The 14,632-nt window shown below is 40.7% G+C and overlaps 1 protein-coding gene across 1 annotated transcript in view; it reads left to right on the plus strand.

The window, feature by feature from the left end:
* LOC101435444 (cell surface glycoprotein CD200 receptor 2-like) overlaps positions 1 to 13,990 on the plus strand; it is a 47,515-nt gene extending 33,525 nt beyond the window's left edge. Inside the window, exons 6-7 of the mRNA XM_012518426.3 lie at positions 13,500 to 13,623; positions 13,984 to 13,990. Coding sequence (XP_012373880.2) covers positions 13,500 to 13,623; positions 13,984 to 13,990 — 131 coding nt within the window. The remainder of the gene's footprint in view (positions 1 to 13,499; positions 13,624 to 13,983) is intronic.
* The last annotated feature ends 642 nt before the right edge of the window (positions 13,991 to 14,632 follow it).

Raw genomic sequence — 14,632 nt, forward strand, 5'->3', positions numbered from 1 at the left:
GAATGAATATATAAACTTGCCTATTTGCCTTCCATATTTAAAAATTTGATGCTATGGTTTCCTCAAACTTTAACCCCTTCTCTTGTTTTCCAACCATATGAGAGCTTACATTTACTGTCTCTTTGTCATCTCACGTCCAGTACTTAACTCACTTGAATCTCTCTGCACACAACATTCTTTGACAAATAGTGCAAAGGTGATCCAAGTGCCAAATAAAATATAAATTTCTCATTTCTTGTCATTGCTTAGCAGTTTTATAACATTTGATATGTTTTCTCCTCCCTTTTCATCTAACTTCCCTCCCATTTCTCTTGGTTCTCTTCCAAATTTTCAGTCAACGTCTCAGTAGTCTTAAATAGACTCTTTTTAATCTATAATATCTAACCTCTGAATAAAGGCATTTCTACAGTTTCCATATTTGGCCCTCTTCTCTTTAAATTTTACCCCTGTTCCTGAGCAATCTCATCCCATGGCTTCAACCAATGACTAATTCTTTTTTTTCCTCCCCCCTACCCTCCACCCTGCTTTTTGCTGTCTGTGTCTATTCACTGTGTGATCTTCTGTATCTATTTCTCTTTTTGTCTTCTCTTCTCATTTTCTCCTCTAGTATTCACCGGGATTCAATTCTGGGGCCCTCCAATGTGGAGAGAGGTTCCCTGTCACTTTTGCCACCTCAGTTCCTGGTTTCTGTTGTGTCTCATCTTGACTCTCCCCTTCGTCTCTCTTTTTGTTGTGTCATCATCTTGCTGTCTGGCTCTCCGTGCAGGCACTGGCTCCTGGTGCAGGCACTAGCTCACTGCGCAGGCATACCTTTACCAGGGGGCCCTGGAATCAAACCTGGGTCCTCCTATATAGTAGACAGAAACCCAGTCACATGCCACATCCACTTCCCCAATGACTAATTCTTGACTCTCAAATCTGTATTAGCCCAGGTTTCTCTCCTTGGCTACATGCTTATCAAAACCATCTTCCAAATGGACACCTTCACCAGCATATGTCATGGGTACCTCAACCTAAATATTTCTATAATTGAATTCCTCTCTCCTGTTCCTTCGAATTCCCCACATCTGCATCTATATCTTCATAAATAACCCGAGCCAGAAACCCGAAAACATCTTATACATTCCTCTTCCTTATTCTTCATATTCAAAAGCAGTCACTATGTTTTGTTGATTTTACCTTGAAAATCTTCCTTGAGCCTTGAGTAGGGAAGTTATAAATGAGTCTAACTCTCTTACATTGGGGAGCATATGTTCCAAAGTAAGGCCCACTGACCACTTGCTGAATTCCTGAGATTATCTGCCCAGCCTGTAGTGTCTAGACGTCTCTAGAGCCCTCAGGAGTCCCCCTGCTTGAGGCACTGTTCACTCTGGTAGTCAATGAGGTCCTACTGAGATGTGCATAAGTGTGATGTCTGGAATGACCTCCTGACTCTCTTTGAAATGTCTTAGCCATAAAAACTAATTTGTATTTAATATTTCCCCCTTTTGGTCAAGGTTTTTTTCCAAATGCATCACTCATTGGTGCTTTGTAATAATCTCTTGGTGCCAGGAAAGCCTATCCCCAGGAGTCATGTCCTATGCTTGGTCGGGTGATGGGGGGAGGTAATGCATTTATGTGTTGAGTTTGGCATCGAGAGAGGCCATATTGGAGCAAGAAGAGGCTTTCAGGAGGTAACTATTAGGCAATATATAATAATAGGCTAAGTTTTAATTTCACAAGAAAAGGTTCATAAGTACAACCATCAGTGTCAAGGGCCTGGCATAATGGTCTGTCCTCCTTTGGAAAGCATTGCCCATGTACTTGTGGCATTATTGCTACTCTATCAGAGAATGTAGCAGGACTTCCCAGGATGAGAATTCAATATTCCTTTGACTATTGCGCGGATCTTTATCCACTGAGGCAACACCCCGTGACCACTTGAACATATTCGGATGCCTTAGAAGCATGCCCCAGGTACACCCCTCCCCACACACCCCTGTCACTGACACCCTGCACCAGTGATCCTCTCCTGCCACAGTAGTGATCCTTCTGTGGTCCAAAACCTCCCCCAAAACAAAGCCCAAAAAGTCCATTTTATTTGAATCTATAATTAGCACTATATTTGTTAAATATGTGTCCCAGAGGCTTAAATCTTCAGTGTAGTTCATATGCCAGTTGCTTAATCTCAGCAGAGTTACAGCATCTACTCCCCAGTTCATTGGACTCACCCAGGACAACTAACAAAGGATGATGATAGAAAATGCCCACGCCAAAAAACAGAGAATCTACAAGTGCAAGACAGTTCCGTCCATCTGCCCCATGGGATCTAAGCGCCCTCACAATTAGAAACAGTGGGCATCTCACCATCCCCAAATCCTCAACATTGAGGAATGAATAAGCATAAGGAGGGGATGCTGCTCTGGACTAAGGCAGACTTATAAATATTATTCCAGCAATGGAAGAACTTGTAACATTGATGCAAAGACAGTGGTCAACAGAGCTTCTGAGGGGAGGGAGGGGAAGAATAGGTATAACATGAAGCAATTTGGAGACTTTGGAATTATTCTGTATGACAGCAATGACAGATAAAGGCTATTGTACATTTTGGTCAAAACCTATATAAAATTGTGTGGTACAAAGTATAAATTGTAATGCAAACTATAGACTATGGTTAGTAGCAATGCTTCAATATGTTTTCATCAATTGTAACAAATGTACACACTAATGAACGATGTTGTTAAGGGGGAAAAGTGTGGGTGGGGTAGTGGGTGCAGTAAATGGGAATCCCCCCCTATAGTTTCAACCTAACATTTATGTAATCTAAAGTGTCTTTCAAAATTAAAAAAAGGAGATTAAAAAAAAAACTTTCTTGAATTTGGACCTTTCTCTTTCTCCCCACTGTTTAGTTGAGCCCATAATTATCTCTCCACAGGAGTATAATGTAATGGTCTTAAAACAGGTCAACTGGCCCCTGGCTTACCTGCCTCCAGTTTATCCCCTACACTGTTGCCAGTTTATCTTTCTAAAATGAAAATCATGACTCCCCTCCTTAAAATCTCTCAATAGTACCCATGGGAATTATGGTCATGGCCGATGGGGTTAACTACCAGGTCAGATGGCCCCTTTTTGGAACTGGTGTTTATGTGTGATGAATCTGGACTCAGATGGGATCTTCCTTCATAAGACTTTCATGCTAAGGTGATGGAGGTGCAGTTAATGTTGGGGTTTAAGATATATTTAGCGGATTTGAATCTCTGGACTGACAATGTGATAGCCAGGTCCTGAGCCTCAACAGACTCCAGCACCTACAATATGATTTATTGGACTTATCACACTCAGCTAAGATGGAGTTGAAGAAGGACAACCACCACACCATGGAGCCTAGAGTGATTACAACTGAAAGTGGGAGGATTGCATCCAACATCCATGTGGAATCTGAGCCTCCTCTTGACATAGAGGTGCAATGGACACAACCAATCCAATGTCCACATAGAAGAGGTGGCATTGGATTGGGAAAAGTGGACATGGTGGCTGATGGGTATGGGGAAAGGCAGGAAGAGATGAGAGGTGGAGGCGTCTTTGGGACATGGAGCTGCCCTGGATGGTGCTTCAGAGGCAATCACCGGACATTGTAAATCCTCACAGGGCCCACTGGATGGAATGGAGGAGAGTATGGGCCATGATGTGGACCATTGACTATGAGGTGCAGAGGTGCCCAAAGATGTACTTACCAAATCCAATGGATGTGTCATGATGATGGGAATGAGTGTTGCTGGGGGGGGGGGGGAGAGGTGGGGTGGGGGGGTGGGGTTGAATGGGACCTCACATATATATTTTTAATGTAATATTATTACAAAATCAATTAAAAAATGTAAAAAAAAAAAAATCTCTCAATAGTTTCTCTTTGCCCCATTGAGGCTAGAGCCATTTGACAACTTCCACCTTCTGCTGTCCCCAGCCTCAGGTCTCCCTCTTCTCCAGCCTACATTTCATCCTTGTGGGTCCCTTTAGGCTCCTCAAAAATGTTCTGCTCTGTTCCTTTTAACATGTAATTTCTATCCCCCCAAAAAGCACTTTCTTCCCCTATTCTTTTCCCATTCCACTTGACCAATTCCTACAGAAGTTTTAAGACTTAACTTTTTCTTCCATTTGTACATTTTATAGGCTTATTGAGATATAATTGATATCCAATGAACTGTACATATTGAAAGGATACAATCTAATAAATTTCAACATATGTGAAACCATCACCCACAGACGATAACAAGCATTTCCACAAATCCCTTAAGTTTCCTAGTGCTCCTTTGTAGTCTAGCTCTCCCTCCATCCCCATTCCAAAGCAACCATGGATATGTGTTTTGTCATTACAGATTAATCTGCATTTTGTAGAAATTTTCATAGATGGAAACTTATATATACACTTTTCTGACGAAAGAGGCAAATTTATTTTGAGAATCTTTCATGGTTTTGCATATATCAATAGTTTGTTCTTTTTTATTACTGAGAAGTATTCCATTGTTCATTCACTTTTTGTTGGACATTTGGATAGTTTCTAGCCTTAGCTAACACAAATAAAACTCCCATGAACATTCATTTTCAAACAAGCCTTTAGGCGGAAATGGTTGTACTATTTTACATTCCCACCAGCATTATGTGAGAGTTCCAGTAGCTACATATCCTCATAAACACTTGGTATGATCAGTCTTTTTAATTTTAGCAATTTAAATGAGTGTTTAAAGGTATCTTATTTGTTTTTTGTTTTTTATTGAGGTAATGGATTTTTAAAAATTAATTTACTGAGGTATATCACTCATACATAAACAATAAGTGTATAATAATAGTTGTGAACTTACAAAACAAATATATATAACATCATACAGGACTCCCATAACTCACCCTACCACCAATAACTTGCATTGTTGTTACATCTTTTTAGCTAATGATTAAAGAGCATTTTCAAAGTATTACTACTAACCCAAGTATTTTCCCCCAACCAACCCGATTGTTATAAGACTTAACTTTGATACTGATCCTCTAGGATAATTTTTCCCTCACCCCACTGTTGAGTTAGTTATTTCTACTCTGTGCTTAAATAGTGACTTGTGCTCACCCCTATCTGAGTACTTCTTTTTTTTAAAAATTAATTATTTTTTCCCTCCTCTTCCCTTTCCCCTTCCTCCTCCCCTGCCCTGCTGTTCTTGCTGTCTGTGTCCATTTGCTGTATGATCTTCTGTATCTATTTCTTTTTGTCTTCTCATTTTCTCCTTTAGGATTCACCAGGATTCAATCCTAGGGACCTCTGATGTGGAGAGAAGTTCCTTGTCAATTGCACCACCTGTTTTTGGTCTCTGCTGCACTTGCCTTGACTCTCCCCTTTGTCTCTTGTTGCATCATCATTTTGCTGTGTGACTTACTTGCACAGGCGCTGGCTCACCACTTGGGCACTTGGCTTGGTGCACAGGCATTAGGCTTGCTGCATGGGCTCTGACTTACCACGTGGACACTGGCTCACCACATGGGCTCTCGTGCAGGCACTCCACTCACCACGTGGGCACTCGCATGGTCACTTGGCTCACCACACAGGCACTGGCTCGCTGCACAGGCACCGGCTTACCACATGGGCACTCATGTGGACACTTGGCTTGCCATGAGGGCACTCGTGCAAGAACTTGGTTCACTGCACAGGCACTTACATCACCATGCGGGCACTTGGCTCATCACGTGGGCACTCATGTGGGCACTTGACTCACCATGGGGGCACCCACATTAGCCCTTGGCTCACCATGAGGGCACTTGGCTTGCCACTTGGGCACTTGGTTCATCGTGTGGGCACTTGGCTCACCACACAGGCATGCTTTCTCTTCTTCTTTTTTATCAGGAGGCCCCAGAGATAGAACTTGGGTGCTCCCATATAGTAGGTGGAGGCCCCATCACTTGAGCCACATCCGCTTCCCCCCAAGTACTTCTTCAATAGCCCTTTACTTCTCTGCTCACTTCTCTGATTCTCCCACAACAGTGTAAACTTCTTGAGAGTAGGGGCTACATCTTTCATTTCTATATCCCTGGGATCCGACACTTGGGGTCCGATACTTGGGGTCTGACACTTACAAACAACAACCGAATTAGGTCCAGGTCATCACAGACTTCTTTTATATATAACCCACTCTGTACTCTATATATGACTTAAGTTTACTATTATTCAAATCTTTGCTCAAGTTTTTTCCCTTGAGAAGTCCTCACCTCTTCTTAACATTTTTGTCCTGCCGACTGGCAAGACTGAGTTCAAGTCCCATTTCTCCCCAAACTCCCTAGTTAGAGTTGATTAATTATTCTTATTTCTTAGATGACTTAGAATCTTTAATGCTTATTTAGTACTGTTTCCTCTCTTATAAGTTATCTTTTCATTGGTATGGACTTTACTCTCTAATTGGATTGTAAGCTTTTTGAAGGTTTTGGGCATATCTTCATATTCCCTTGTAGTGCCTGTAAGATTGACATTGAGCAGGTTATTTAGTGTGATGACTTTACCTGTTGGAGCAAAGGGTCACCAGGTTCCCACAGTCTTTCAGATGCCAATTTCATACGACAAAAGTCTTCAGAACAATGCTGGTAATTCCTCCCATTTTATCCTTTCAATAATTCTTGGAACCATTTTACAGATGAATAAATGGAAGTACAAATAAATAAAATGCTTCACTAATGGGATTACAGCAACTCAGATCAAAATCACTTCATTGTGTGGAAAATGTTATCAATGAGTGCCCATTATATCAAGAATAATGCTGTCAAAGGGCTAATACTTACGAGGAAATTTAGAAAGCACATCTTTCTTTTTAGTAAGTACTCAACAATGTCTGTCATGCATTCATTTATTCAGAAAAATATTTATTAAAAGCCTATCACAAGAGCGAGGGACATTCAGCTTTCAAGCTGACTCTTGTGTAGTGTGTGACAAGAAGGGCAAGAAGATTTTTGTTCATAAGTGTGCCCAGTGCCACACCATGGAAAAGGGAAGCAAGCACAAGACTGGGCCAAATCTGCATGGTCTCTTTCAGCGGAAGACAGGTCAGGTCCCTGGATTCTCTTACACAGATGCCAATAAGAACAAAGGCATCACTTGGGGAGACAAGACACTGAAGAAGTATTTGGAAAATCCCCAGAAGTACATCCCTGGAACAAAAATGATCTTTGCTGGCATCTAGAAGAAGGCAGAAAGGGCAGACTTGATAGCTTATCCCAAAAAAAAGGTACTAATGAGTAATTGGGCACTGCATTATTTATTACAAAACAAAAATATCTTGTGGCTTTTTACATGTACCATATTTAAATTTATCTCATACACCAAAATTCAGATTATTAATGGCTGATAGGATATTTTTGTTGGACAGTCCTGAGTTAAATAAGATTGGCTTATAGGTAAATGTATATGATCGAGCTTTTTGAATTTTGATAGTAATTCTGGTCCAGCAAGTGCTATCACTGTTCCCCCCTTCTAAACATATAATTGGACTCAAAGCTAGGTTGCATTTGTTGTTGCATTTTCACAAAGATGGTGAATGCCAACTCACAACTTATAGGAGATTAGTTTTATATTTAGATTTATATAATGGTTTTATGGTTTTAAGAATATATTTAAATACTAAGGAAATCCCTTCACTGTCTCATAAAGCAAGACACACCTATGTTTCAACTAGTGTTCATCAGCCTGTTTAAAGGCAGGTGCTGAAAATAATGGAGCTATGTCCACTTTATCTTTTTGGTCTTAACTGCACCAATCTAATTAAAATTCCCTGTATCTGAAATGTTGCCTTTCAATTAACAAAAGGCATTTTGGTATGGTTTATGTTTGATACCAAATAAAGAATGCTGAACACTTCTCACATTTTATAGATGATCTGTTATGTTGGATGTTTTTAAAAGTAATAGGACACAATAGAGAAGCAAGTTAAATTTTGATTTTAAATTCTTTACTATGTAAGTCAGAATAAGTTGTAATTCAGGGTTGTCTTTAAGCTACTATTCAAAACCACATAAAATTGTAGAGCCAATGGAAAAAAAAGAAACATTTCACATGCAAAACACATTTGGTTCCTCAATATTGTTGTGAAAGAAAGATACATTAACAACATAAGAATTGTAATTTAAAACATTTTTTAGACAAGTTGTAGGTTTATAATTGTACTATTAATTACAGCGTATAGTGTAAATTAAGGTTTACTATTGTTTTGTGCAGTTACATGGAATTTTAGAAATTCGTTCTAGTAATGCATATACAACTTAAAAATTCCTCTTTAAATCACATTCAAATATATAATTCAGTGCTGTTAGTTACACTCACACTGTTATGTTAACATCACCACCATCAATTATCAAAACTTTCCCATCACCCCAAATAGAAACTCTGTACATTTTAAGCTTTAACTTCCTATTCCTTACCCCCATTCCATCCTATTGTAGCCTATATTCTAGATTCTGATCCTAAAAGTTTGCTTATTCTAGTTATTTTATATTGGTGAGATCATACAATATTTGGCTTGTGCCTCCAGTGGAGGATGGACACCGGTCTCCGTGGTGTAGAGTGCTCTACTTACTAATCTTCTCTGCAGATAAACAGTCTCCTTCTTCCATTCCTTCAAGGATATTGCAGGATGCTCTTCTGGTCTCCTGGAGCCCCCAAACAGGTGCCTCAGCTAGCTCTATTATAGCTCTGGGTGTTTGCTAACTGCCCTGTAGCAGAAGCTGACTCTAGGAGCTCTTTATTCTGCTGCCATCTTGCTGGTTCAACTTCATTCCTTTATGTAGCTGAATAATACTCTGTTGTGTGTGTGTGTGTTTGCCAGTCTAGCTAATGGTTTGCCAGTTTTATTAATCTTTTCAAAGAACCAACGCTTGGTTTTGTTGATTCCATTATTTTAAAAATATCTATTTCATTTATCTCCATTCTAATCTTTGCTATTTTCTTCCTTCTGTTTGCTTTGCCTTTGATTTGCTGTTCTTTTTCTAGTTCTTCCAGCTTTGAAGTTAGGTCTCTGATTTGAAATCTTTCTTCTTTTTTTAATGTGAGCATTTAGAACTATAAATTTCACTCCAGCACTGCCTTTACTGCATCCCATAAGTTTTGGTATATTGTATTTTCATTTTCATTCACCACAAAGTATTTCCTAATTTCCCTTGGGACTTCCTTTTTAATCCACTGTTTAAGAACACATTGTTTAATTTCCATATATTCATGAATTTTCCATTCCTCCCCATTTCTGATTTCTAGCTTCATTCTTATGTGACTGGGAAAGATACATGGTATGGTTTCAAAATTTTTTAATTTATTGAGGATTGTTTTGTGAACTAAGATATGATCTATTCTGGAAGAATGATCCCTGTGCACATGAGAATAATATGTATTCTGTTGTTGTTTGGTGAAGTGTTCTATATATGTCTGTTAGATCTAGTTGGTTTAGCGTACTGCTCATGTCTTGCATTTCCTTATTAATCTTCTGTTTAGGTGTTCTAATTATTGAAAGTGGTGTATTAAAGTCTCTCACAATTAATGTAAAACTGTCAATTTCTCCCTTCAAATTTGCTGCGGCGGCTTGCTCGGTCGGTAGAGGTGGGGTCCAGCTTTGGACGAGGGGTCGGTCCAGCTTTGGACGAGGGGTCGGTCCCACTTGGGACGAGGGGTCGGTCCCACTTGGGACGAGGGGTCGGTCCGGCAGCAGACGAGGGGTCGGTCTCACAGGGGTTGCGTGGTTCGGCTGACAGGGTCGCCCGGAGAAGCAGGCGACGAACTGGGGACAAGGGAGGCCAGGCCCTTGTTGGGGGCTCTCAGGACTGGAGGGCGCACAGCAGAAGAACTACCGTGGAGACGAGGTAAACACGCAGGTCCAATTTTATTGAGGGAGAGGCAACAGTTTTATAGGGGCTGGGGAAGGCTGATTGGTCCAAGCCACGCCCTGCTCTGATTGGTTGCCGGAGAAAGGTCAGTGGGCGGTACTGGACGGGGGGAGGGGTGGTGATTAGGGATTGGCTGTCACTGTTGCTGGGGGAAGGGGCAGGGTTTAGTGATTGGTGGCTGCTGTTGCTGGGGTAGAGGGCAGACTGGAGTTTCCCGCCCACGCCTGGCTGTTGCTGCTGTGGGGGGGGGGAGGGAAAAGGGCAGACTGGATTTTTCCGCCCACGCCTGGCTGTTGCTGCTGTCAGGGGGGAGGGAAAAGGGCAGACTGGATTTTTCTGCCCACGCCTGGCTGTTGCTGTTGTCAGGGGGGAGGGAAAAGGGCAGACTGGATTTTTCCGCCCTGCGCCTGCGCAGGGAGAAAGAAGAAGAAGGGCGCCGCCCCACAAGGCATTGTGTGGCGCCATCCGGGAGGAGGGGCGGCCGCGGAAGCATGGCTGCCAAGAAGGGGAGACTCGAGGGCACTCTGCGCCCATGCCGAGCTTCCTTCAGGGGTGGCGGTGGGCCCGACCAACCACCCTATTATGGGGGCAGCGGTTTGGAATCGGCCTACCGCGGCCGCCGCCCCTCGCCAGGCCAGCGAACCATACTTCAGCCTGAGGGGTGACCGCATTTGCTTCATATATTTTGGAGCTCTGTTGCTGGGTGTATATATATATTTATACTTGTTATATCTTGTTGAATTGACCCATTTATCAGTATATAATGACAGTATATAATGACTGTCTTTATCCTTCATAACTGTTTTTTACTTAAAGTCTATTTAAGACCCACCCCAACTGTCTTTTAGTTAGTATTTACATGCTTACTTTTTTCAACCTTTTACTTTCAGGCTACTTATGTCTTTAAATTTAAGATGAGTCTCCTATAGACAGTTTATGGTTGTGTTATGCTTTTTTATCCCCTCTTCTAATCTCTGTCTTTTGACTGGAGAAGTTAATCTATTTGCATTTAAAGTCACTACTGATACTGCAGTTCTTTATTCTGCCATTTTGCCGTTTAGTCTTTGTAAGGCTTATACCTTTCGTGTCCCTCAATTCTTCTATTCATACCTACTTTCATATTTATTTTCTTTTTTTATTGTACCACATTGACTCCCTTTTTACTTCTATCTGAATTTATTTTTCATATTTTTCCTAGTGGTTACCATGGGATTAAAATTTAACATCCTCAGTATATAACAATCATATTCAAATTGATGACAAATTGACTTCAATAACATACATTGTTCCTGTATCCCTCTGTCTCCCTACTTTCCTTTTGTATTTGTTAAAAATTATATCTTTCTCTGTTGGATGTCCCAAACCTTCGATTTATCATGGCTTTTAATGTACTTGCATTTTAGTACCTGTAGGAAGAAGTGGGGTTACATAGCAAAAAATACAGTACAATGGTACTGGCAGTTATAATTACCCACTGGGTTAACTTTACCTGGGATCTTTACTTATTTATGCCACTTTGAACCACTGTCTAATGTCCTTTCCTTTCAGTCTGAAGAACTCCTTTAGCATTGCTTATAGGGCAGATTCAGTGGTGATGAATTCCTTCAGTTTTTATTTGGAAATGTCTTAATCTCTTCCTCACTTTTGAAAGAAATTCTCACTGGATATAACATTCTTGACTGGCAATTATTTTCTTTCAAGTATTTTAACGTACTGCCTTCTTGTCTCCATTGTTTCTGGTGCAAAATCTGCCCTTAATCTAATGGGGAGTCCCTTGAACATAACATGTTGCTTTTCTCTTGTGGCTTTCAGAATTCTCTCCTCATTCTTTGCATTTAACAGTTTGATCAGTATGTGACGGGGTGTACTTTTCTTCAAGTTTAACCTGTCTGGTGTTCTATGGGCTTCTTGGAGGTGTATCTTCACATCTTTTTCTATGTTCGTAGTTTTCTCCATTATTTCTTTGAATATTCCTCCTGCTGCTTTCAATCTTCTCCTTCTAGGACCCCCATAATATGTATACTGGTACACTTAATGGTGTGTACCAGAGGTCTCTTAGACTATTTTCACTTTTTATAATTCTTTTTTCTTTCTATTCCTCAGCATGACTCATTTCAATTGTCTTGTCTTTAAGTTTGCAAGTTCTTTCTTCTGCCAGCTCCAATCTGCTGTTGAGACCCTCTTTGGAATTTTCCATATCAGTGGTCTTCAACTCCAGTAGTTCTGTTTGGTTTCTTTATAAAACTTTTTTTATCTCTTCATTGAGATTCTCATATTGTTCATTTTTTGTTTTCCTGATATCCTTTAGTTCTTTCTCTGTGTTTTCCTTCATCTCCTTGAGCACTGTTAAGATCATTTTTTTAAGGCTTTGTTTTGTATGTCCACATATGGTCTTCTTCATTGGTATTTTCTGGATTTTTATCCTCTTCCTTCGGATGGGCCATCATTTCCTCTTTCTTTGTTTGCTTTGTACTCTGCTGCATGCTGTACATTTTAATAATATAAAATGTGAACTTTGGGATTTATTCCTTGAGATGTGTTTTCTAAAGTTTGTCACCAAATAGTGATAGACAGAGCTTTTCTTGGGTCTCAGCCCTCCTACCAGGAATGTCTGCTCAAAGTGAATGCAAAGTTCTGGGTCCTCCCTCTCTTTCTGGGCCTGTGTCTTGTCCTGGCTTGTACTTTCTAGTGGCCTTAGGAGTGCTCCCTCTACTTTCCTGTGACAGACCTTCTCTCTCTCTTGAGTTTCCACTTCCGGACTTAAAGCAGATCTACTTCAATTGTTTTTATACTACTTTCATTGTCTCACCTGCTTTTGCCTGGAGGGCAAATTCTGGGGGTGGAAATGGAACATCCTGGAAAGGAGTTTCTCAAGTCGGTCTTTCCCAGCTGGAACAAGGCCAGGGACCCACAAAGGAGCATGAACCAGCTCCCAACTGCCCTGGAGAGACAACCAAGATGGGACCAGGAAAGGTGACAGGAGCTTCTTCTACAGCTTCCCAAAGCTACATTTTCTTGAATGCATTCTTTCAAATGTCCTCTGCAGCTGTGAAGATACATACCATCATAATCTCCTCTGTCACCTTTGTCTGGGGTGGTTTGGAGCAATGGCTACCCTCAGAGCTAGGGTCCCAGTAGTAGCTAATCCAAAGCTGTGATTAGTTATTGGCCTGTGTCCACTCTGGATCTTTTTTGTCCTTTCCTGATACCAGCAAGCTACATCAGGGGCCTTCCCCCACTGGTGCTTGCCATGAGAGTGGAGGATAGGTGCCAGTAACTGCCTGGGGAGAGAACAATTTACGGGTACTTACCATAATTTACCAGCCTCTTCTTCCTGCTCTTCCCTGGATGCTGTACAGTGTTCTGTTGGACTCAGGAGTTTTGCAATAGTTGATACAGACAGGTCCTTACTGTTTAACAGATGTTCTGATGAAGGGACAGATTTCTGAAGGTTCCCAGTTTGCCACTTTCCCACAATACTCTCCCCAAATTTTAATTTAGAAGGTAAATTGATTTTGACAGCCTGTGAACTTTCAGGAATATTTTTAAATGCTCTTTCAAATTGTTGCTTCTAATGTCTTAATAAGAAGAAATTCAAAGTCATTTATCACTCCTGCCTATGTTTAAAGGTCTCAGAACCTCAGGATCTCCAGTGTCAGCCTTACTGATTATTATCTATTGGAAACTCTCTCTTTTATTGGTCCTTGTGGTCATCGTGGGATTCCTTTACTTCCAGAAGATAAATGGTTGCAGGTAGGTAGTAAAAGACTGAAAAATATAGTATTCATTAGAAAAACAACATCAATGTAGGACTTTTGAGTTTATATCTTTGGAAAAGCCTGAACCTTATTTTGGTGTTTTGTGTTTGTTCCTTCAGCCCCTTTAGTAATATAAAAGCTTTGTTAATAACTAAGAGCTCAGGCAGAGGTGCCCTCCAGCACTGGGGCAAGAACTGCTTCATAGTAGTTTTTCCCTAGAAGAGAATTCTTTTTGAGAATTCACTGGGGGATATGATGTGTAGCTGGGACTTCTCAAGTGATTAACTTCCAAGTTTTTGCTTCTGAGGGTCTATATTTATGCCTGCTTAATTATGTATTTTATGTTTTTTTCTAGAGCTTGAAAAATTAAAAAATCTAGAAGTCACCTGAAACTTGATGAAATATCACAGGAAAGAAGCAATTTGAAACCAACCTTCGGGTTCACAGTTCAGCCTAACAGCTCCTGTGCCGCTTGGATACCTTCATGTTGATGAGAATCAATTTATAGTTGGCAAGACTCGTTTCAGACTCTTAGCATACAATACGTATATATGCAAAAACTTGGTGCCTGCCATCCTAAATGCCTGGCATGACTCATCTATTCTGCCCTTAGCCTCATTTTTTTTTTTTCCAAAAGTAAAGCAGCCGTACTTTTCAGCCTAAAGAGGAAGATGACTCCACAAAGGCAAATAAGAGTGCACTGCAGTTTTTCTATACTTCTTGGGTTCTTTGGATAGTACTTTCATCCTAGCATCTTGATCACTCCTTTCCCTCCCCTTCATCCATTTGAGATGCTACTCAGTGTTGCAATGTCAGGAGCCATTCCAAACCTATCCCTTTCTTGCTTGTTGACAACTTGCTGGGCAGCTGTGTCACATATTTGGACTGATCAATGAATAAATGGCATGAGATAATTTTTAGCTCTACTTGCGTTAATGCAAAAATTATAAGTTGACCTCAACTAAGGAAATGTTGTAGTCATTGGAGACTGCTCTGAATGTCCT

This window comes from Dasypus novemcinctus, chromosome 4 (genome assembly GCF_030445035.2).
Source record: "Dasypus novemcinctus isolate mDasNov1 chromosome 4, mDasNov1.1.hap2, whole genome shotgun sequence".
NCBI classification, from domain to species: domain Eukaryota; kingdom Metazoa; phylum Chordata; class Mammalia; order Cingulata; family Dasypodidae; genus Dasypus; species Dasypus novemcinctus.